The sequence below is a fragment of the Giraffa tippelskirchi genome, chromosome 7 (assembly GCF_054371585.1).
Source record: "Giraffa tippelskirchi isolate mGirTip1 chromosome 7, T2T-mGirTip1v1.2.pri, whole genome shotgun sequence".
NCBI classification, from domain to species: Eukaryota; Metazoa; Chordata; class Mammalia; order Artiodactyla; family Giraffidae; genus Giraffa; species Giraffa tippelskirchi.
Window position 1 is genome coordinate 107,104,911 of NC_137281.1, and position 20,679 is coordinate 107,125,589.

Below are 20,679 nucleotides of genomic sequence, written 5' to 3' on the forward strand. Positions count from 1 at the left end.
CCCCCCCAACTTCATTATAGACAATACAAATCCTTAAGTCATAGGAAAACTTAAAAATATATTTTATTGGAGTAATCTAGAAAATTTGAGAACTATTACATCTTTGGTATTTATATATAAATGTAGTAATTTCTGTGGGTAATCCTATAGAGGGACTTACAGGATCAGAAAATACAAATTGAAACATTCTAGCACCTTTTAATATAAATAGAAATGCATTGATGCAGAGGTAAAAAAAAAACTTAGAACTTTTGTTGGGAAACTATAAATAAATTGGTTATTTCCCATCAGTTCTGCATTAGCCTTCTCTTAACTATGTCAGGGTTTATGATCTTTTAGGATTGTATTTTTATACTGATGACATGTGCTTTAATTTCTTGTCCAGAAAGCAAAAATCAGATATAGGGTCTCAGCATGCTCTAATTGGTTCTTAGTTGAATGAATTTGACCTTTTAAATGACATAAATGTTTATGGAAAGTTGCTTATAAGCAACAATTAAAATTCTGTTGCTTATAAGCAACAATTAAAATTCTGTTGCCTTTTTTAATCTTGAAAACTTGTTTTTTAAAAATACAGTAGTAAAGATTGAGGTATAAACTTTTCACAAAATATACTTAAGTCTTTTTGCACTGAAAATGTTCATCTTGTATGTCCAGGAACTTCTAATGGCCAATTCCTTTTTCACTTTCACCTTTGTTCCTGGTAAATGTTCTTTAGGGTCCAGATTCCGATTGTAAACTCCAAGTCCACATTTACTTTCTTCCTGTGGAGGGAGGGAACAGTATGTGAGTATTTTATATCTATTTGCAACAGCAAGTCATTTTAAAGGGAAAATATCCTAGTAGGCTGACATTTTTTGTGTACAGTTAAGCCTGGTAGACTTAAGGTAGCAGAATGGTCACCCCTATGTGTTGGCCATTAGCTTTTCTAGCTCAGAGTGGCTCTCACTGGTGGTGGCAGCAGGCCAAGAGTGATCAGCTTCTAGATCTATCATCATCTACCCAGCTGATCCAAAGGAGCTGCCTGAGCAGCTGTTTACCTGGGCAGTAGGGGTAGACTGCAGTTATCCCATAGAGGTGAGATCGCTGCTCTGGGAGATACTCATCAGTAAACTGGCCCGTGTCTCTGTTTACTGCTATAACACCATCCCTGGTAACAGAAAGGAAAAGTGAATTCATAGGATTTAAGACTGGGGTAGAAAAAGTCATTTTATCAATAAGCGAAATCTCTGCCAGACTTCTCAAATACATTTTTTAAATTAATTTAACTGTGATTTTTTGACTCAGATTCTGAAGATCTGTCTGTATCAGTGGTTCTCAAAGTAGTCCTCAGATCTACATCATCTGGGAACTTGGTAGAGTACAGATTCTTTGGGCTCCTACTCGGATTCTAGAATGGGACTGATCAATATGCTTTGACAAGAGCACGGTATAATTCTGATGTCATGCTAAAGTTTGAGAACCGCTGTCCAAACCAGAATTGTTGGGGTACAGTGGAAGGACATCTACTTATTTTTAATGTTTCCCAGTTCCTCTTTGCAAACTAGTGTAAACTGTAGTATTTTTCATTCTCCTGGGGAACAACTAATATATCCGTAATGTCATTTTTTTCTTCTCTGAAGATCAGATTCCGACTAATGTCCTTCCTTTTTGGATAGTTTATTACAAAATAGTATTGCTCACATGTAACTTAAAAATGGCAGAGCTATTAAATTTCTGGGTGTTATAAAAGTATGCTTTTAAAAGCAGTAACACTTGAAGAATGTTATTTACTAATGAAGAAAGAATGAAAAAAAAAAAGCATAGGGCTTAATTACTAAAGTCACTTACTAACATGGTACAACAAGTGCTGTGTCCTCCAGAACAGTTTGCCTTTTCAGGCTTGTCCAGAGTGTGTCAGGCTTACCTTCTCCAGTCGGTGTGGTAGAAGTGATCTGCATAGCTCACAATGTTGAAGGGGTAGTTGAGGTTGTTTTGAATGACACGCCGTCCAGTTCCATCAGGTAGTATACACTCCAGTTTTTTAGTTCCTTTTAAAACAAAGAGATCCTTTTATAGGATGAAAAAATTTTTTTCTTTTACCAAAAACAGTGGCAAGTAAATTCATTCTCAAAGAAAACAAAGGTGGAATACATTATCCTCATTGCAATAATACAAATTAAAAACTAAAATTTTCCTGTTCTGTTACCAGTCTTCAGTTTGTTTAAGAGCATTCTAGTTTTTCCTGGAATTTAAACTCTTAATCCTCTTTTGGAAAACAGGATTGCATTTACAGAAACCTGGCTAAGTTTCTCCCAGAGGAGGAATAAGAGATGAAGTCACATCAGTGTTAAAGAAGTTTATGTGTGAGCTCATAAACTGTTAAAACATTTGGAAAAATACCTGCCCTTTGTAAGCAATGTATGATAATAGCCAAGGCTGCCTTTTAACTAAAATCCTGTTTTTTTAGACTATATTATTTTCTAGGCAGGAATAAAAAGTAAAATGCTAGCTTGACTTGTATTTTTCAATGTAAATATTTTAATAGCTAAACAAGGCAAGAATTTCCAAGTGTGACCTCATGGACTGTGTATCCCACCAGGCTCCTCTGTCCATGGAATTCTCCAGGCAAGAAGACTGGAGTGGGTAGCCATTCCCTTCTCCAGGGGATCTTCCCAGCCCAGGGATCGAACCCAGGTCTCCTGCAGTGCAGGCAGATTCTTCACCAGCTGAGCCACTAGGGAAGCTCTTTTCTCATGGAATCCTTAAGTAAATTTCAAATACCTATTAAAAATATCACTGTTGCTTTGGGCAGCTGGGTTGTAATATTGACCCACCTGCATTTGAGTCCTTTTTGTTAGAATCAAATTCCTCAAGAACAGCTTTATTTTTTAGTATCTAATGTAACATAAAGTATCTTTTCAGTTGTGCTAATAGTAACAAAGTTACACAACAGAGAGAACCTGGGAACAGGCAGCCCAAATTTATTACTAAAGGAAGCCATCCTGCCACATCACTTTTCAAAGAATGTCCCCAGCATAACAGCATACTGACTGTTAGACTAACAGATATTTATAAATGCTATAATACTGGCACAAGGAAATAATAACCTCTGTTCATTTATCTAAGCCTGTCAATTCCAACAGTGTATCATACTTACTTTAACCTAAAAGATGTGCCAAGTGCTCATGTTGGGGGAGGGAAAGCAGTTCAAAACAAGTTGGACATCCGGTACTAGCTCTCAAACTTACTGCGTCATTTATACACATAAGACCTCAGGAAGTTCACTATAAGAATCGTTACTAAGTGTCCTTTAAAATAGGGATCCCAAATTTCTGGGATCTAATGCCTGATGATCTGAAGTGGGGCTGATACAATAATAATAGAAATAAAGTGCACAGTAAATGTAACATGCTCGAATCATCCCGAAACATCCTGTCCTCCCCCATCCGTGGAAAAACTGTCTTCCGTGAAACCAGTCCCTGGTGCCAAAAAGGTTGGGGACGGCTGCTGTAAAAGGAGTAGAGCATTTGCCGTAGTGTTATAAATTTAAACCAGAAGTTCTAAATGGTAGGATCTGGTTTTACTGTAAAATCAGGGTGCGCTCACTTAGTGCATGCTGTAGTGTTCTGTATTTGCATTCCATCAGTAGTAGTACCTGCATCTGCCCAGCAGAGCAGTTTGGAGAAGGGGTCAAAGGTTAAACCATTGGGTAGTCCAATGTCTTTATTCACTAGAATTCTTCTGTTTTCTCCATCTAAAGATGACATTTCAATCTTGGGTGCTTCTCGATTCCAATCTGTCCAGTACAGGTTGCTGTGGGTAAATGAAATGGAGAAAGATAAACCTTACTCAATGTATAGAATCCAAATTTCAGAGTCAAAAACACTGCTGAAAGTTAAAGCTGAAGGTTATCTTTATATATCCCAGTTGATGACCTTAACAATTATTATAGACAGGAAACACTGTTCTGTTAACCACTGCCACTGTGAAAATGGGGCCAGAGGAATAACATGTCTGGTGTCTGAGTTTTGCTTACTTGCGCCATTTTACACAGGTAACCCCACTATGGGTTTAACAACTGGGATTTCCTAAAATGTTGCTGGAGGGGAGACCCACCTCATTCCAGTTGAAGTTGCAGGCCTGGCCTGATCCAAAGTAGCCCCCAGTCTCTCTCAAATACTCTTGAATTCTCTACATACCACATCACAGGCTTAGTAATTTCCTTGTTATTCTGTTATTCATTAGTTTACCGTCTTATTTTCTAGAACATAGACTTCATGAAAGGACAGACCCTGCCTTTGCCTAAACAGCGCCTGACACCTAGTAGATCCTCCGTGAATACTGTTGTTAAATTAACATGTGCACTTTTATGCTCATGTTCTGACCCTCCCTACACTGTACTTAGAACCCAAGGGCTTCAAGTGAGGATCAACAGGTAACAGAGGAGAATTAGGGAAGCCCGGCCGACCCCTGGATTGGATCCACAGCGATGGCACGAGGGTTCACCAGGTCCGTGTGGAAGAGAGCCCGACGCTCAGAGCCATCCAGCCTGGCCCTCTCTATCTTATCCAGGCCACTGTCTGTCCAGTACATTGTTCTACGGAAGTGGTCGATGGCAAGGCCTTCGGGGCTTATTAGACCTGAAATAAAACAAAGGCAAGACTGAAGCAACTGCAGCTATGAAGGGAGAATCTGAAGCAGAGAAGTCTACTATGTTCCAACAGTTGAGGGGAAAATCTTGAGAATCTCTAAAAAAAACAGACTTAATAGAGGAGTAGGTCCTTTGTAGTTTTCCTGCCACGTCTAGTTCACTCTAGCCTCACAAGACCCCCCAGCCTGGTGGCACCAAGTGTCCCCAGGGCTGGGGCCACTCCCAAGTTCCTACATAAGCCCTTCCTGTTCAAAGTCCTATCTAGAAGGTAGATGGGAGACTTAGGCACAAAACAGGCAAATAACCTGGACTGAGTAGAATGAAATGAAATGGGAAGGGTCTTCTGGGTGGAGCTGCTGACCTGAGTTAATGACCGTCTCGGGCTCTGCTCCTGGTTCCAAACTGGCGCGGCTAATTGCCCGTCCAGCAACATCTGTCCAGTACACCATCCTCTCCCGGCAGTCATAGTCAATTCCCACGACTATGGAGCCCTGTGTGACCAAAACACAGAATTGAAAAAATTAGGATTCCTTGCATTTCCCCCGACTTCATGCTCAGCCACCTCACTCATTCGTTCATGGCAACATTGACCAGCCCTGCACTGTAGGGTTTTATGGGCAGCTGGGCACAGTGAGTAGAAGTACAGGCGATAGAGGCTGGCTTCCCTGAGCCAATGCCAGGCTTGGCCACTTACTTCGGCACTACTTTCATTTTGCAAACGAGGTGACAAAGGCATACAGAAGTTAGCAGCACCTACTTCGCATGGCTGCTATCAACATTAATCCCATAAAAGCTTATAAAGTATCCTAACCAGTGATGAGTACATTGTCAGCTTTCAATAAGCATTATTACTGTTGGTAAAAACAAAAGTGATTTCATGAAAAGATCAACCCATTCAGTGATTAGAGGACAAATGTTGGTCTCAGCAAAGTAAGTCTTTTATATTTCACTGGACAAAAACTGACTCTGTCAAATGTAATCCAGCACTTTTTGAAAAAGCCTCTCTAAAATTTGCCAACATATAATGAAATCAACCCTCCCCTGCCCTGTCAGTCAGATCTTTCTGCTGTTGGAGGTACAGACACCCTTACCCTCGTCTCTGCTTCTCTGCATCTTACTACAAAGCAACCCTTGGGCTGCACTCTAGTGTAAAAGAAAGTCTGTTACAACTTGAAGGAACTGGGGAATGGTGGCCACCTGACTTCTGGCTTGGGAGCTCTCCCCTCCTTCCTTATTGCTAAATAAATGACAAAATCCTTTTTTAAGTGCTGAGTCAGTGATACTCCTTTCCAAAATTCTGCACAGAAGTTACTTCATTGAATTTTCAGCCCAGACTCCTGCTCTGAGAAGCCCAGAAGATGTGTAAAGCCAACACTGAGGCTGTACCTGAGGTCTTGCAAGCTCCCTGCTTGCCTAACAAAGCCTCCTGGGACTGGCCTACTGGGAGAGGAGTCAGGACAAGAAAAGCAGGATTAGGCTACTGTGGGAAAGTGGGCAGTTTTATATAGGAGGATTTTAATTTTCAATCTTACTTGAAAATTGAAAGTTATCTGTCTTGGGCAAGGGGGCACATCCATATAGGCTTCCATTAACCCAGGGAATCATGGGATTCATTAGCCCGTTAATGATTTCAAGGTTTCTTGGAGAAAAAAGTCCCACTTAAATCTTGTAGAGAAAGTAAAAATCAGCAGCTAGCGTCTGGAATAATACACAATTCAAATCTTAAAAGGGGGGGAGGGGAACCCATTATAAGTGTCAATGCCTTTCTGGTGAACTCTCTTCCCTTTCCTCCCATCTTAGTGAAGAAATCCCTGCACCAAAATGGAGTGTGTTGACCATAGGGAAGCTGTCAGCTTGGGAAGCAGCCAGCATCCCTTGGGGAAAGTCCTGTCTACTCCTTTCCAGGATCACGTGCTCCCCATATTTTCATCTATGACAGATTCAGAGAAGATAAGAAGCTGGTCAACAGGACCAAACAGGAGGGCAGGGGTCTGCAACAACAAGGCTGTCACTAGTTGACTTCCAGAATCTGCAGAGATGTCTATGGCTTAAAGAGAACGCTGGGGGCTGGGGTTAACCTTCTGTCATTTTCCCTTGGATCCCCAGTGCTGCCTCAGTATCCTGACAACTCTGAAATTCGCTTTCCATATAACGGAAACCCCACACACCAACTGGAGAAAGTGGCCTTTATCAGTCAGGTGCAGCTCCCAGCAACAGCACCCCTCCCTTCTGTGTGTAAGGTTCCCGAAGACGACTGCCAAACAGAAGCCCTCCAGGAGCGCCCCCGCACCTCAGGCCTTGCCCAGATCTGATAATCCAATACAGTCCCACCCCCAGGGGAGATATCCACTTTACATGCAGCGACAGCAGGGTCTTGGCCATGTCCTTCTGAAGCCTGGTACCATTGAGGGGCAAGTGGCCAATCTGCTGGCCCTGGGCATAGAGCAGGAAGGTGCCCACTGGTGGAGGGGTCACGTCGGGCCGGGGTGTGGGCCGGACTGTGGGCGGAGCCACGGTGGGTATACCTGTGGTGAGGAATAGGGAGGTAGAGGAGCAGAGTGAACGAAGGAAACGGTCAGTGGAGAGAAGAAAAGTTACTTTCCCACTTGCCAGAGCCTCCAGAAACATCAGAAGTTCTTTACCCTGGACAGATGTGCCCCAGATGTTCCTTAGAAATTCTAATTTCCAGGGTTTTTTCTCCCAAAGATCAATTTACAAATCACTGCCAATTACTGGGGAGGAAGACAACAAAGTATTTCCCTTTGAACAAAGCAGAACATCCCCCATTTTTTAAAAAAAAAGAAAAATATCCAGAGCCATTGTTGTGTCAGCTTCTCTTTGGGGCCCCAGGGTGACATATGTCCCCTTACACCAGGGGCTCAGAGTAGTGGGAGCAGGGGGTGGGACTGTATATTGAACTGAGCTCCAAATGTTCTAATTACAGCAACTGCTGATGACAAAACCAAACGTTAAATCCACATTGGGATCTGGGGCGGACAAGATTATAAATCAGCACAGCCCATCAGAGACTTCTTCCATTGGACCTGATCACCCCTCATTCGCCCACCTTCACCCACAGCTGGCAGCTTCCCTACAGGGACCTCAGCATGGCAGAGGGGAGGGAGGGCTGCCCCAGGGTGCTTACATGCAGGGGTGATGCCTGGCTGCGAGCGGGTGCCCTGCACCTCTCTGCCATCCTGGTCGACACACCAGCAGAAGTCACTTTTGCCATGGCACTGCAGTGGGGTGAAGTGGCCCAGGTCATCGCACTGAGGCACGTACTGGTCGTCCCTGGGGGTGCCCCCATAGTGCTCCAGCAGGCTTTCCCTCCAGCGCTCACAGACGGTCCGGGGCCTCTGGGTGGGCTCTGAGCAGATGCGGACAAAAAGCCTTTGAGTGTGAGCCAAGGACAGACTGTAGCATGTGGTTCCAGATCCCCAGGCCTGGCCTCCTGGTCTTCTTCCTCCTCATGTCCATAATGAGGCCTCAGCCAAGCCCCTGGATTCTGGCCCTGAGCAGCAAAGTGCTCCAGGAGGTTCTCCTGGGGATCGGGAGAAGGGGTTGTCCTGATGCTCCTGTGACCCTCAGGCCAGGAGGACTGTCATCAGGGCCCAGCCACATCAGGAAAGAACAAGAGGCGGTAACATCTGGGGTGCCGGGCTTGCTCAGCCTGGGAAAGGGCCTCTGCTAACAGCACTTCAGGGGACTTTCCCTGGGGACTCAGTGGCCTACATGATACTTAAAGCCAATATTTATCCTTTCTTGTTTCAAACTCCGGGATCTGCATCTGAGAGGTCTGTCTTGAGACTGGCCAGTGTATCTTAGGAAGTATTACCGAATGCCCCGCTTATGTGTGGCCCTATGTATCTGTCCACTGGAAAACTATATTGAGTAAAACGGACTATAATTAGTATGTGTGATCATAGAGTTGGTGGCAAACAACTTGATACTGACTGTGCAACACTCCAGCTCCCTGAAGTCCTTTGGCTACCCTGCCCTGGGTTTATCTCCAAGCTGAGGCCCCAGCTTCCCACCATGTTGCTCTGTCCCTCCCTTTCTCTAGCATCTTTCCCCATCCTTCCTTCCTTCCTTCTTCACTACCGTGCTGAAACTCTTGTTAGCTTCCGTGGCAGAGCAGCTTCCCTACCAGCAGTTTTTTCCCAGACTGCTTCTACAGGGCTGCCAAGGCTCTGTCCCAGTTACAGCAGTTCTCTGAGAGGACTCGGCTTGAGGCGGTTTAACTTGACAGTCTCCTAAGATAAGATGCCCTACAGGAATTTTAAGTACTGATAGAAGGTATTGCTCCTTCATTAATTCCTGCAACTCAGAGCCTGCAGGATCACACAGCCAAGTACCTACTTCTATCACCATGTAGATGTGTAACGGATCTCAGAGGAGAACAAAAACTGGGCTTTCTCCCCCCAAAGCTTCTCGCCCCTAGACCTCTCCATATCAGTAGACAGCGTCACCATCTTCCCATTGTTCAGGCCTACTAAACCCTGACTCCCTTCTCCCACTCCACATCTGATACATCAAAAAATGTCAGCTGATATCTTCACATCTCATCACATCTACCCCTGTCATCTTGTGTCAGGATTACTATGTATGTTAGCCTTCTTATTGGTTTCCCTGCTTCGATCATCTTTCCTGCTCCCCACCCCCTGCCCTGCAGTAAACTCAACCAGCAGCCAGAGTCTGTTTAAAAAAAAAAAGTCATCTCATGTCATTCCTTTGGTCAAAACCTCCAATGACTTAAAAGAACAGCTGGAAACATGACATTTGAGCACCTGGAAAGCCAGAAGATGGTGAATAAAATCTTCAGAGCTCCAACCAAAGGAGCACAACTCCAAGACTCACAGCGTTTGGGGCAAGCTGATGCCCTTCAGGTTGCTGCTGGAGCTCATAACCCACAGGCAGCAAAGCTTTTTTTAAAACATCATGGAAAAAAAGACTGATTTCCTCACCCAGATGTGTCTCAGAGGACCCAGAGAGAGAAATACCACTTCCTCAGACACTCGCCATCGTCACCGGGTGGGATTCCCTGAAGAAGTTCCCAGCATCGCCCCCGGTCCACATTCCAAACTCAGAGCACCAGTTCTCAGGGGACCACCCGACAAGGCACACACAGCAGGCAGCCTCTGGGAAAGGAGTACCTCACGTCACTTACACGTGGGCATCCGTCATTGCTTACTATTTCAAGCTGTTTCTCAATCCAGTCATGGACTTATTTCTCTTTCTGGCTGGCAGGGTTTTAAATACTTTTGAATTTAGAGCACAGAGTGTTCTCTCACCCTTGAAAGCGGACCCTATTATGCAGATGAGACTAGTCAGAAATGGCGACCAAGGCCAAACCAGCACCAAAAGAGAGGCCTAGTCATGGCAGAGTCTGCACAAAGGAACATGCCCCTCTTTCTGTAATTAACGTCTCACTCTCTTGGCTCCCTTCTGGATCACTGTCCTTAATACACGCCTATCTTAATAAATTTAACAAGATTCTGAACCATTCTGTTTGGGCACCTCCCAACCATCTCATTTCTTCAAATCCCAGCTGGAATTTAATCAAGACTTTTTAAAGACTAGGCATGAATGAAATGGAATTTCTCTGTATTTTTTTTTTTTTTTTTTGGTGGGGGCGGGGGTGGGGGACCTGAAAAATCTTTCCCCAGAAACAGGGAAAGAAAAAGGAGTGTTATAGTGGAAGCAAGGGTATATAGACATCTAGATCAAACATTTGGAGAAGGCAATGGCACCCCACTCCAGTACTCTTGCCTGGAAAATCCCATGGACGGAGGAGCCTGGTAGGCTATAGTCCATGGGGTCGCTAAGAGTCGGACACGACTGAGCGACTTCACTTTAACTTTTCCCTTTCATGCACTGGAGAAGGAAATGGCAACCCACTCCAGTATTCTTGCCTGGAGAATCCTAGGGACGGCGGAGCCTGGTGGGCTGCCGTCTATAGGGTCGCACAGAGTCGGACACGACTGAAGCGACTTAGCAGCAGTAGCAGCAGCAGATCAAACATTACCAATGTTTACTTATATGAATCTTAGAAGCACTAATGTCCTGGCCATAGCAATTCATATTATTAAAAGGATCAAAACTGGCAATGAAAATCAAAACTGTAATCAAAATTACAAAAATAAAGTAATTCTCCATTTCTTACTCTCGTACATTAAAAGCCAAGACTGGTACTTATGGAACCTGCCTCATTGGTAAAAACTGATCTTTGAATAGTGAGCTCATGGATCTGTATAGGAATTATTTTGGTTAAAATGATACCAAACCAAGCTGTGTTTCATTAATAAAGTTCTTCTGTATTAAAAGAAAAAATTCCCATCTTTGAACAACCCAACAAAGGAGCAGTAGTCTGCCTTGGCAACCTACAGTTGGCATGAACTCGAGTGCTTGGAAACCATACCCAACGCCCCACGCCCCATGCAGATGGGGAGTGCTTACCATAACAGACGAGTTCATCAGCAGTATCTCCGGTCTCAAAGGTGAACAAAACAGGTCCCTGCACCTCTTCTATAGGTGGCAGGAGCAAGAGTGATTCCCCATCAACACGTTGGGAAGAGGGCTGAGGTTACTAGCTTAAAGCAAACTACCAGGATCCACCTTCAAGGGTCATACTTACTTTCCCCATTGATATTAAAACAGCCTTCAGACTATTTCCTGCACTCCACAAGTCAGAGTTAAGTGATACAAAGTTACATGGGGCGGCCTCCCAGACCTTACCAGGTGTGCACTGAAATCCATCCCCGTAATATCCAGGTTGGCAGCGGCAGGAGAAGGAGCCAGGGGTATTGGAGCAGGTGGCCGAGGGGTGACATCTGTTTTCCGAGCATTCGTCGACATCTGCAGCGGTCAGGGACAAAGAGGGAGGGAAGGAAGGAGCATGATTTCACTGCACACAGACTGTGCTACGCATGCCTCAGTGTGCGTGGATCGACACCCAGGCGTCCACTTCAGAGGACCCTCGGGCAGGAGCAGAAACACACTGGCACCTTAAAGGCGAACTTAAGGGTACAGAGTCAAGGGACATGTTCAGTGTAGAAGTCAAACGTGGTCTCTCACACAGAAATATATCCTGGCATCTTTCATCTACAGTGAATTCCAGGAAGTTATTACCTTTGAACTAACCTTTAGCCCATAAACCATTTCCTTTCAGTAACACTACAATAAATACATGTAACAATAGTTTATTTTTTCCTTTCCTTATTGGCACTATCTCCCTATAATACTGATTTATAGATGCAAAGGAACCCAGTGAAGCTCCAACTTAGCTTCTCAACTAACAAACACATTCAGTCTTACATAATCAGAGACTCCTACTACCTAGAATGTCCAAAAATTTTCAGAAATTAAAAAAAAATTTTTTTTAATCAGAAATTTACTTTCCACCTTTAGAAGAAATATAGAAGTATAACAAAAATATTATCAGAGGATTTAAGACAACACATAGAAAAGAAAATTCAAATTTGTCCAGATTTTCAGCACAAACAATTCAGGTCCCAACATTCTCTACACAGTACCACATGGATTAATTTTCATATTTCTCATAGCTTCCTGAAACTTCAAACAAAGGTGGACTTACATTCCTTTTATTTACTAAAATCAGTGCAGGCTGACAATAGCAAGACATCCCTCCTACCCTCCCAGCCACCCTGCTGCCAGGAAAAAAAAGTCTGACAATCTAATGGCTGAAACCAATGGCCAGTAGTTGAGATAAGCCATCTTCAGAGACAGGAAGTCTTCCTGAGCAAAGAGGGGATCAAGGGTGTGGATCTGATCAAGGCTCCATGGAAAATAAAGCAAAGTAGTCACACCTGAGCTAACATACAAAAAATGTTTTAAAAATGTGTGAAGAGGGAAAAAACATGGGACGGGATGATCAGCAGTAAACCAAGAGAACAGGCGTCACGGAAAGAACTACATCAATTCTGTACAGCTTGTGACAGAGACACATGGCACCCTGGAAGCTGGAGACTTATAGCCCTGAATGTGACATCAGTCAGCTGGGGACAAACATGGCTCCTCGCTCAGCCTCCCAGGTCCCAGATGAATTCTCTCCTGGGGTAATCAGTGCCACCCCTGCTGTGACCACGTTGCGCTGAGCCACCTCCCCGTCACTAAGGGCTTTTCCCATCTACCAGTAAGTAGACATACTGGACACAACACAGACTCTGTTCAGGGGAAAGGAATAGCTCTGATATCGTAATTAGCAATGTAATCACTTACATTGCTTATCCTCTGGATCTGGCATGTAGCCCCCATAAATTATTTCACTCTGAAGTCTGAAAAACCTTGAATGCCTGACACGACCAAGGTTAATGCCACCTAGAGAGACTCTGCCTAGATGAGCATTTGGCCTGCCTGGTTGCCTTCCTTTCACTGACAAAGACAGGACAGTGGTTATAAATTTATCTGCAAGGTTAAAGTGGTTAGCTCCTCAGTTAACCAAAACTAAACCAAATTAATTACAACAACTAGAAACTTATCTCCAATCTGGTCAGTCAGGGCTGTATATTGTCATGTTTCCTTATCTTTGAGGTTGGCTCTGTCCAGAAAGACAATGCCAATATCCAGTTGGCTAAAGTTGGTGCCCATTCAGTTTCTTGTGCCTTCTATGATGCTATAAAACCAAACTGCAAAAATTAACATCCAACCAAATGCAGGAAATTAAAGCTATTCATAATGCATATGCTAAAAGTACTTCTCATGGTAACAGGAACCCCAGGCAATGGCAGGAAGCAGGAATTCCTGAGACACAGGGCCTATTTCTAGAACCCATAGATCAGTTGCTTGTGATTACTTTTGTGAACAAAGAGAAAGAGGATTCCCCAGAGGTTCTGAGTTATGTTCTTAAAGTCTGTGTCTTGTGAATTCCAACCAGACCTGAAAGAGCAGCCATCCTCCCAAAGGCAAAGTCGTGGGGAGACAATAACTTACGAATGAACAGGGAGAAAGTCTCTGAAGAGACTGAGAGCATCACAGGTGAACAATTCCCCTCCCGCAAAGCTGGAGAAGCTTAAGATTCCCTGAAGCAAGCTCCCCATCTCCTCCTTGGAGGCTCTCGCACCATGTCAGAGAATTGGAGCCCCACCAGCCACTCCAGGGCCTAAGTGCAGAGCAGGCTACCCGCCTTCCTCAGAGGGCCAACCCTGAGGAGTGTAGGGGGAACCAGAGCTTTTGAGTCAAGAAGTCTTCCCAGCTTCCCAGGGGATCAGGTGTCAGCAGAAAGTATAAAGACACTTTGAACTCCTTAGCAAGGGAGGAGTTTCTTTTTATACCCCTAGGGACAGGGGCCTGCTTAACCATCACTGTCAGTATCTTCAGGGGCTGGTAGGTCAAGGCAGCAAGGTTCAAGGCACAGGAGAGTCCCTGGCCAGTCAGACAATGCCAGATGGCTTAATCTCAGCCCAATTCTCCATTCTATCTGCTACCAAGCTGCTGAAAACCTCTTTGGAAAATGTGTTTAAAATTCTCTATTTTGAGTTCAGGCTTTGGTGCTTCAACGTTCTTCTCCCTGCCTTAATTCTGAGTCCACACCCAAAACCCAGCTGAAATCCCTTCAAAACAAACCCAGCCCCTGGACTCTAGCTTTCCCCCCTCTGACTCCCCTGGTTTGCTTTCAAACCACCCGGTGAAATTCCCTGACTCCAACTCTCCTTGATCCCGCTCCAGACCCCAACAAAGGCTTGGCCCGTGAGTTGTCACTCCCCACCTACTCGGTCAGAACCCAGATTCTGACTGTGCCCACAGGGTCCTGCATGGCATGCAGGACCTGTGAGTAGAGTCAGCTTCTTCCCTTCAAGTCTTGGTCTCTACATCGCTTGTGGCCACACCAACTTTACTATACCTTATCCAGAGTCTACACTCCTCCCACAAAAGCCATGTGTGAGAACAATGTAAGAACCTCTCCTCACAGCCCTTCTGTAGGTAATGGGCCATCTGTAACCCAGTTCCTCAACTCACATGTGCTCCTCCCTAAAAAGGTCTCAGCTCACAACAATCTGCTTTTCCATCCAGCAGAGTCACTAAGATCCGCAGGGACAAACGTGCCTGAGAAATATCCAGCTCATACCAATGCAGGACTGAAATCAATCCTGACTGAGGGGAGCTGGAAAAGATTCATTCTGCTTGCATAAAAATAATTCCTGCTTGTGACTCAGGCTAGATCGAGAACCCAAAGCCAAGGGCAGCCTCCCCAGGGAAACTGGTTTTTAAAAAACTGGCTGGAGAAAAACCCACACACTCTTTCAGTGCCAGTTTGATGGACTGAAAACAAATGTGTGCTCTAAGTGTGTTCACTTTTCACAAAACAGAGCCTTCATCGCTTTCTTTTTCTCTCTCAGTTGTCACTGGGACACATGCACTGTGACATGCCTTTAAAACTGTGCACACACACACACACACACACACACACACACACACACACACACACACACACACACACACACACACACACACACATACATTTACAACTTATCCTGCAAGCTACCTTCAGGATTAGCCCAGCCTGATTTATGCACAGCAGAGGTCTTTAGGAAAATGACTGTTATTTTCTATTGCCCCGAAGCTTGGACGGCAACCACAGGGTAACTGACTATGAGAGGCAGCCTCTCAGCCAGTCCCAAAGATCCCTTCCTCCTGGTAATTCAGGGTCTTCTATAATCCCCTCCCTTTGAGTAACTGGCTTCCAACCAAGACACTAAAGCAATACTGAAGAGACATCACTTTTGTGGTCACTGCCAACCTGCTAGTAGGCCTCCTGCTGCTGTCATTGATAAAGGAAGTTACCTTGTGGGAGAGGTCTGAGTGGCAAGAAGCTGAAAGTCGCCTCCAGGCAATAGCCAGCAAGGACCTGAAAGTCCTTGGGGAATGGAATCCTGCCAATAACCACGTGAGCCTCTTTCCCCACCTGGACCCCAGCTGAGACCCCAGGTCTGGCAGACCCCCTGACTGCAGCCTTGTGAGGATCCTAAAGCAAATGAATGAGCTAGACCATACAGATAATAATACTGTGTACTGTTTTAAGCTGCCATGTGTTGGGGTAAATGGTTATGCTGCAATAGATTACTAATACACTGGGGAAGCAACAGATTGGCCTGGCATGCATTTGAGTTTGTGGGTTCCAGAAAGAATCCCTAAAGTAGAGAAGCAGAGATGAAATAGGGACAATTGAAAATGTCCCTGAAATCAGAAAGAGGGCAACCATAGCAAAGAATTACAATCCTAGAAAACTCCCAGCATGGAAAAGTAGCTAATTTCAAGGTCCTACTACAACCCCAGAAGGTAACCCAAGTCCTCCAAGACAAGCAGAAGTTAAAAGAAGGGAGAATGATTCTCAAAGGGGTTAGGACAAGCAGCAGCTCACCTACATTAACATTCTGATTTTAATCCTCATCACATCTAAGCGGCAATTAATTTCAACTTCTTTGTTTTAAACCAGAGACCTAAAGAATGAAATACTTTCGAAACACCAGACCTGAGCAGCCAGATGTTTAAATGTGAAATTCTACTGACAAGATTTTTTTCTCTGTGCATTCTCATTTCTGAGAGCCAGTAGTGTGTTAAGTCAAACTGAATGATGAGTTTCCACAAGGGAGGAAAAAGCAGTATTCCTACCATGGGGCTCAGCAGAAACGCGAGAGGTTTGTGCGCATCACCTGATGCCTCCTCCCACCCCCCACCCCCAGACCTAGAGGGTGACTCCATCTGTGTAGAGTATCTGTTGCAGATGGAGCTCTCTGGCTGGTCAAAGGGGACAAGCATCTATGACTTACACCTCTACTCCATCCTAATTTGAAAAGCACTTGAGCTCTGTCTAAACCTGGGGTTGTTTTTAGGGAGAAAAAACAACCTCAGGGCTGAACTGAGTCACAGTTTTGGGTCATTTCAATATAAACTGTGTTTTCAAGAAAGCCATACAGCTAAGCTTCTGTACATCAGAAGTGGAAACGTTCAAGAGCCAGGTTCAAAAAGCCCCACATCTGGAAAGGAGCGGAGGGCTCTGCTGCCCTGACACATCTGTTCTGTCAAGAACACATGGCTTTAGGCTGCTGGTCCATTCAGCCTATCCAGATGAAACCAAAGGGAAAGGGGAGGAGAAGAAGAAGCCAATGGCTGGTGAGGAGGGTGGGGCCAGGCTACGTGATCTGTTTAAGAAGATCTGATCTATCTAAGAACAGGCTATTTGATCTGTTTGAGAAGGAGGAGAAGGGGACAACAGAGGACAAGATGGTGGATGGCATCACCAACTCAATGGACATGAGTTTGAGCAATCTCCGGAAGATAGTGAAGGACAGGGAAGCCTGGTGTTCTGCAGTCCATGGGATTGCAAAGAGTCGGACACAAGAGGGACTGAACAACAACAAAGAAGCTCCTAGAGTTATAAGGCTGTTTTTAGCAAATTTCCTCAGTGGGCCCAGGTATTCCGGGACAGATGCAAAAAGCGGTTTGATAAGAGGGGAAAGCCTGCATTTTAGATTTCTGTCCCTAAAACTGACTCCTTTCCCACCATTCTCTCATTTCCAAGTATCTCATTTAACCATTATTTGTGTTTTTTACTGACAGATGTTTTGAAGATCTTTAGTGAATTATGTAGGCTTACTGAATGATCTCTATATTAAGGTACTACTAATCCCAGTATGGAGAAGGCAATGGCACCCCACTCCAGTACTCTTGCCTGGAAAATCCCATGGACGGAGGAGCCTGGTAGGCTGCAGTCCATGGGGGTCTCGAAGAGTCGGACGCGACTGAGCGACTTCACTTTCACTTTTCCCTTTCATGCACTGGAGAAGGCAATGGCAACCCACTCCGGCGTTCTTGCCTGGAGAATCCCAGGGATGGGGGAGCCTGGTGGGCTGCCGTCTATGGGGTCGCACAGAGTCGGACACGACTGAAGCGACTTAGCAGCAGCAGCAGCAATCCCAGTATCATAGATAGTTTCCAACCTAGATAGCATATTAAAAAGCAGAGACATTACTTTGCCAACAAAAGTCCGTCTAGTCAAGGCTATGGTTTTTCCAGTAGTCATGTATGGATGTGAGAGTTGGACTGTGAAGAAGGCTGAGCACCGAAGAATTGATGCTTTTGAACTGTGGTGTTGGAGAAGACTCTTGAGAGTCCCTTGGACTGCAAGGAGATCCAACCAGTCATCCTAAAGGTGATCAGTCCTGGGTGTTCATTGGAAGGACTGATGTTGAAGCTGAAACTCCAATCCTTTGGCCACCTCATGTGAAGAGTTGACTCATTGGAAAAGACCCTGATGCTGGGAAGGATTGGGGGCAGGAGGAGAAGGGGACAACAGAAGATGAGATGGCTGGATAGCATCACCGACTCAATGGACATGAGTTTGGGTAGACTCCGGGAGTTGGTGATGGACAGGGAAGCCTCAGTGTGCTGCGATTCATGGGGTCGCAAAGAGTCAGACACGACTGAGCGACTGAACTGAACTGACTGAATCCCAGTTTCATGAACATTTATAATCAGAGTATTATGCCTAGTTTTTCAGTAGCAACCTCATACATCTTCCAGTTAAATTTGAACAGTTAGTCCTGCTTTCTGGCTTAGTGATTTTATAAAATATGGTATAAACTCTTAAAGATAGTTAGATTTCTGGAAGGAAAGCTTTGAATACTTAGGTATGCATTAATATCCTTTTATATCTGTGGATTTTTCTTCTCTCTTTCCCTTTCCCCTTTTAGAGAGAGAGAGAGAAGGAATAAATTAAACATAAAGAATTGTATGTATGTTTAGAGATTGCTTCAAATACCACTTCAAGCAGGGGAATAGCAACTAAAAATTGGGCAAGACTTGGAAGTGCTGAATTAAGCCATTAGCTAAAGAGACTGAAGGATGGAGACTTCCTCCCAGGGAAATATACAGTTTCCCCTCACATCCCTCCAAGCTACACTAGCTCCAGGCAACAGGAGACTGCAAGCTGGCAGGAGCTCCCCACTGCTCTAGGCACGTCTCCTCCAAGGACAACCATACTCGCTCAACAATCTGGTGCCAAGGCAATCACATTTGGCCTCTGAGTCAAAGGACACCTTTTTTCTTTCTCTTCCAGCAGTTCCAGGAGGTGTGAGTCAAAGGAAAGGAGAGGTTTCTGAGAGGCCCTGGGGATGTGGGGATGTGCATCCAAAGCAACTTTCAGGGTCACTGAGCCGCCCACAGGTACTCACCGGTGCACCGGTGCCCATCTCCGGTGTAACCAGGCAGGCAGGTGCAGCTGAAGGAGCCGTCTCCATGGTGAATGCACTGGGCCTGGCTGGCGGGAGCACAGTTATGACGGCCATCCTCACAAGGGTTGGGAGGTGGGGTGATCGCTGAAGAGAGAAGAAGGCAAAGGTGTCCAAGAGCCCAGGCCTGCAAATGGGTGAGCCCTGCTCTTTGCAGTGTGATCTGCACACCAACAGCATGGGGAAACCTGGGGGCTTACAAGGAATGCGGTTCCCAGACCCCAACCCAGAGTCAGTGAACTGGAATAGGAATTTTAACAAGATCCCTGGATGGTTGTATGCAAATTACAATCTAAGAAGTGCTGGTCTTGGTTTATGGCTATAACACTAGGCATGAAAATAAGTCATCAGCAAATGTCTTTGACTAAAGCAGAACACTGCTGCTTGGCATGCCTGTGTGTACATGTACATACACCCACACACACGAGTCTCTATGATTGCTGCTACCTTTTCATCTCACTGGATTCAAAAGTGGGTTTTCTCTAATATCATCTAGCTCTAACAATGGAATGACTTTGGAATTCTAGTTCTTTTGGATACACTCTTATGTCAAGTATTTTTCTGAAACTCTAGAAAGGGTGTATTTATTACCAATGGAGCTTTTGGTCAGTCAAATAGGACAAGCCTCTTTGAATTACAAAATCCATGTCATTCTGATTTGAGAAACACTTGACCTCTACTTAGAGCTGTTGGTATTAGAAAAGTTCGTAGTCTTACTACATGATTGGGCCAAACATCCAGCTACACAGCAGTCCTGACAGAGGTGAACATCCTTCCATGACTTACACCAAAAATTTCTATTTAGATAGATACATAGCACAACACAACAACAAAAACCCAAACAAAAACAAAACCCCAACACACAGGACTGAACTGAGCCATAGCTTTGGGTTCTTTCCATGTGAATTGTCTGTTTCCTAGAAAACCATGCAACAGTGCTTCTGTAGAGCCACAGTGGAAACAGTCATGCATCCCGGAGCACGGGTGGGCACTCACAGATGCAGGTATGCCGGTCGTCTGCAAACTTGTAACCACTCCGGCACTCACATCTGTAGCTCCCCAGCAAGTTGACACACACAGAGTTGGGGCCGCAGCGGTGGAAGCCAGTTGCACATTCATTGACATCTAAGGAGGATTAAGAACAGAAAGGGCTGCTTAAACCAAAGGCCCCACAAGTGGAAGGTCTGCAGACTCAGAATTCTCTCACCCCTGAGAGGTTTCAGTGGGACTAGAGGTCGGTAGACTAAACAGGGGGCAAAGTGCAGGCTGCCTCAGCACCAGATGTAGATGCACATTGCAGACCATCATAAAAATAAACATTTATTTCAAGTCATTCAAGTATGAGCCCCAGGGAGATGTGTTCTGAACAAATATTCTGAGAATTCTTTAAACATTTAAGCAACTCTGAACATTGAGAAGAAAAACACACAGAGTAACCATGTTTCTTTTCAAGTGTAAAGAAATCTCCATGACTGCTTTTGAGATACAGTAACTGAAAGAAATGGATGAAATGGATGTCTGAAATCTGAAGGTAACCAGAAAAATGCACTCTTTAATGAATGTAAAAAATACTTGATTCAGGCTCAAAATGACAATATTTAAGACTATAAAATATCCATGAATTACAATAGCCCTAAATACCCACTCCAAACTACTCTGTAAACCTAACCAGAATATGCCTGGTTTTTAAATAGCTGGTGTTTTTAGATGAATAGCTGCTAAACTCATTGATCCATGGAGATGGCAAAGCAGACACTTGTCTTCTATGGACAGAATGCTGGAGGCCTTCCTGGAGGAACA

The 20,679-nt window shown here is 44.7% G+C and overlaps 1 protein-coding gene and 1 long non-coding RNA gene across 2 annotated transcripts in view; one reads left to right on the plus strand and one right to left on the minus strand.

Annotated features, from left to right (window-relative positions):
- Window positions 1–45: 45 nt before the first annotated feature.
- NID2 (nidogen 2) overlaps window positions 46–20,679 on the minus strand; it is an 85,762-nt gene continuing 65,128 nt past the window's right edge. Inside the window, exons 10-20 of the mRNA XM_081507256.1 lie at window positions 19,876–20,004; window positions 18,823–18,966; window positions 11,369–11,488; window positions 7,779–8,000; window positions 6,989–7,158; window positions 4,995–5,124; window positions 4,451–4,622; window positions 3,638–3,795; window positions 1,907–2,030; window positions 1,041–1,150; window positions 46–764 (exon numbers count right to left, since the gene is read on the minus strand). Of these exons, the coding sequence (XP_081363382.1) occupies window positions 754–764; window positions 1,041–1,150; window positions 1,907–2,030; window positions 3,638–3,795; window positions 4,451–4,622; window positions 4,995–5,124; window positions 6,989–7,158; window positions 7,779–8,000; window positions 11,369–11,488; window positions 18,823–18,966; window positions 19,876–20,004 (1,490 nt within the window). The 3' untranslated portion in view covers window positions 46–753. The remainder of the gene's footprint in view (window positions 765–1,040; window positions 1,151–1,906; window positions 2,031–3,637; window positions 3,796–4,450; window positions 4,623–4,994; window positions 5,125–6,988; window positions 7,159–7,778; window positions 8,001–11,368; window positions 11,489–18,822; window positions 18,967–19,875; window positions 20,005–20,679) is intronic.
- LOC145512815 (uncharacterized) lies at window positions 719–5,898 on the plus strand. The gene is made up of 2 exons (XR_014058813.1): window positions 719–786; window positions 4,248–5,898. It is a non-coding gene; the product is annotated as an uncharacterized LOC145512815 (long non-coding RNA).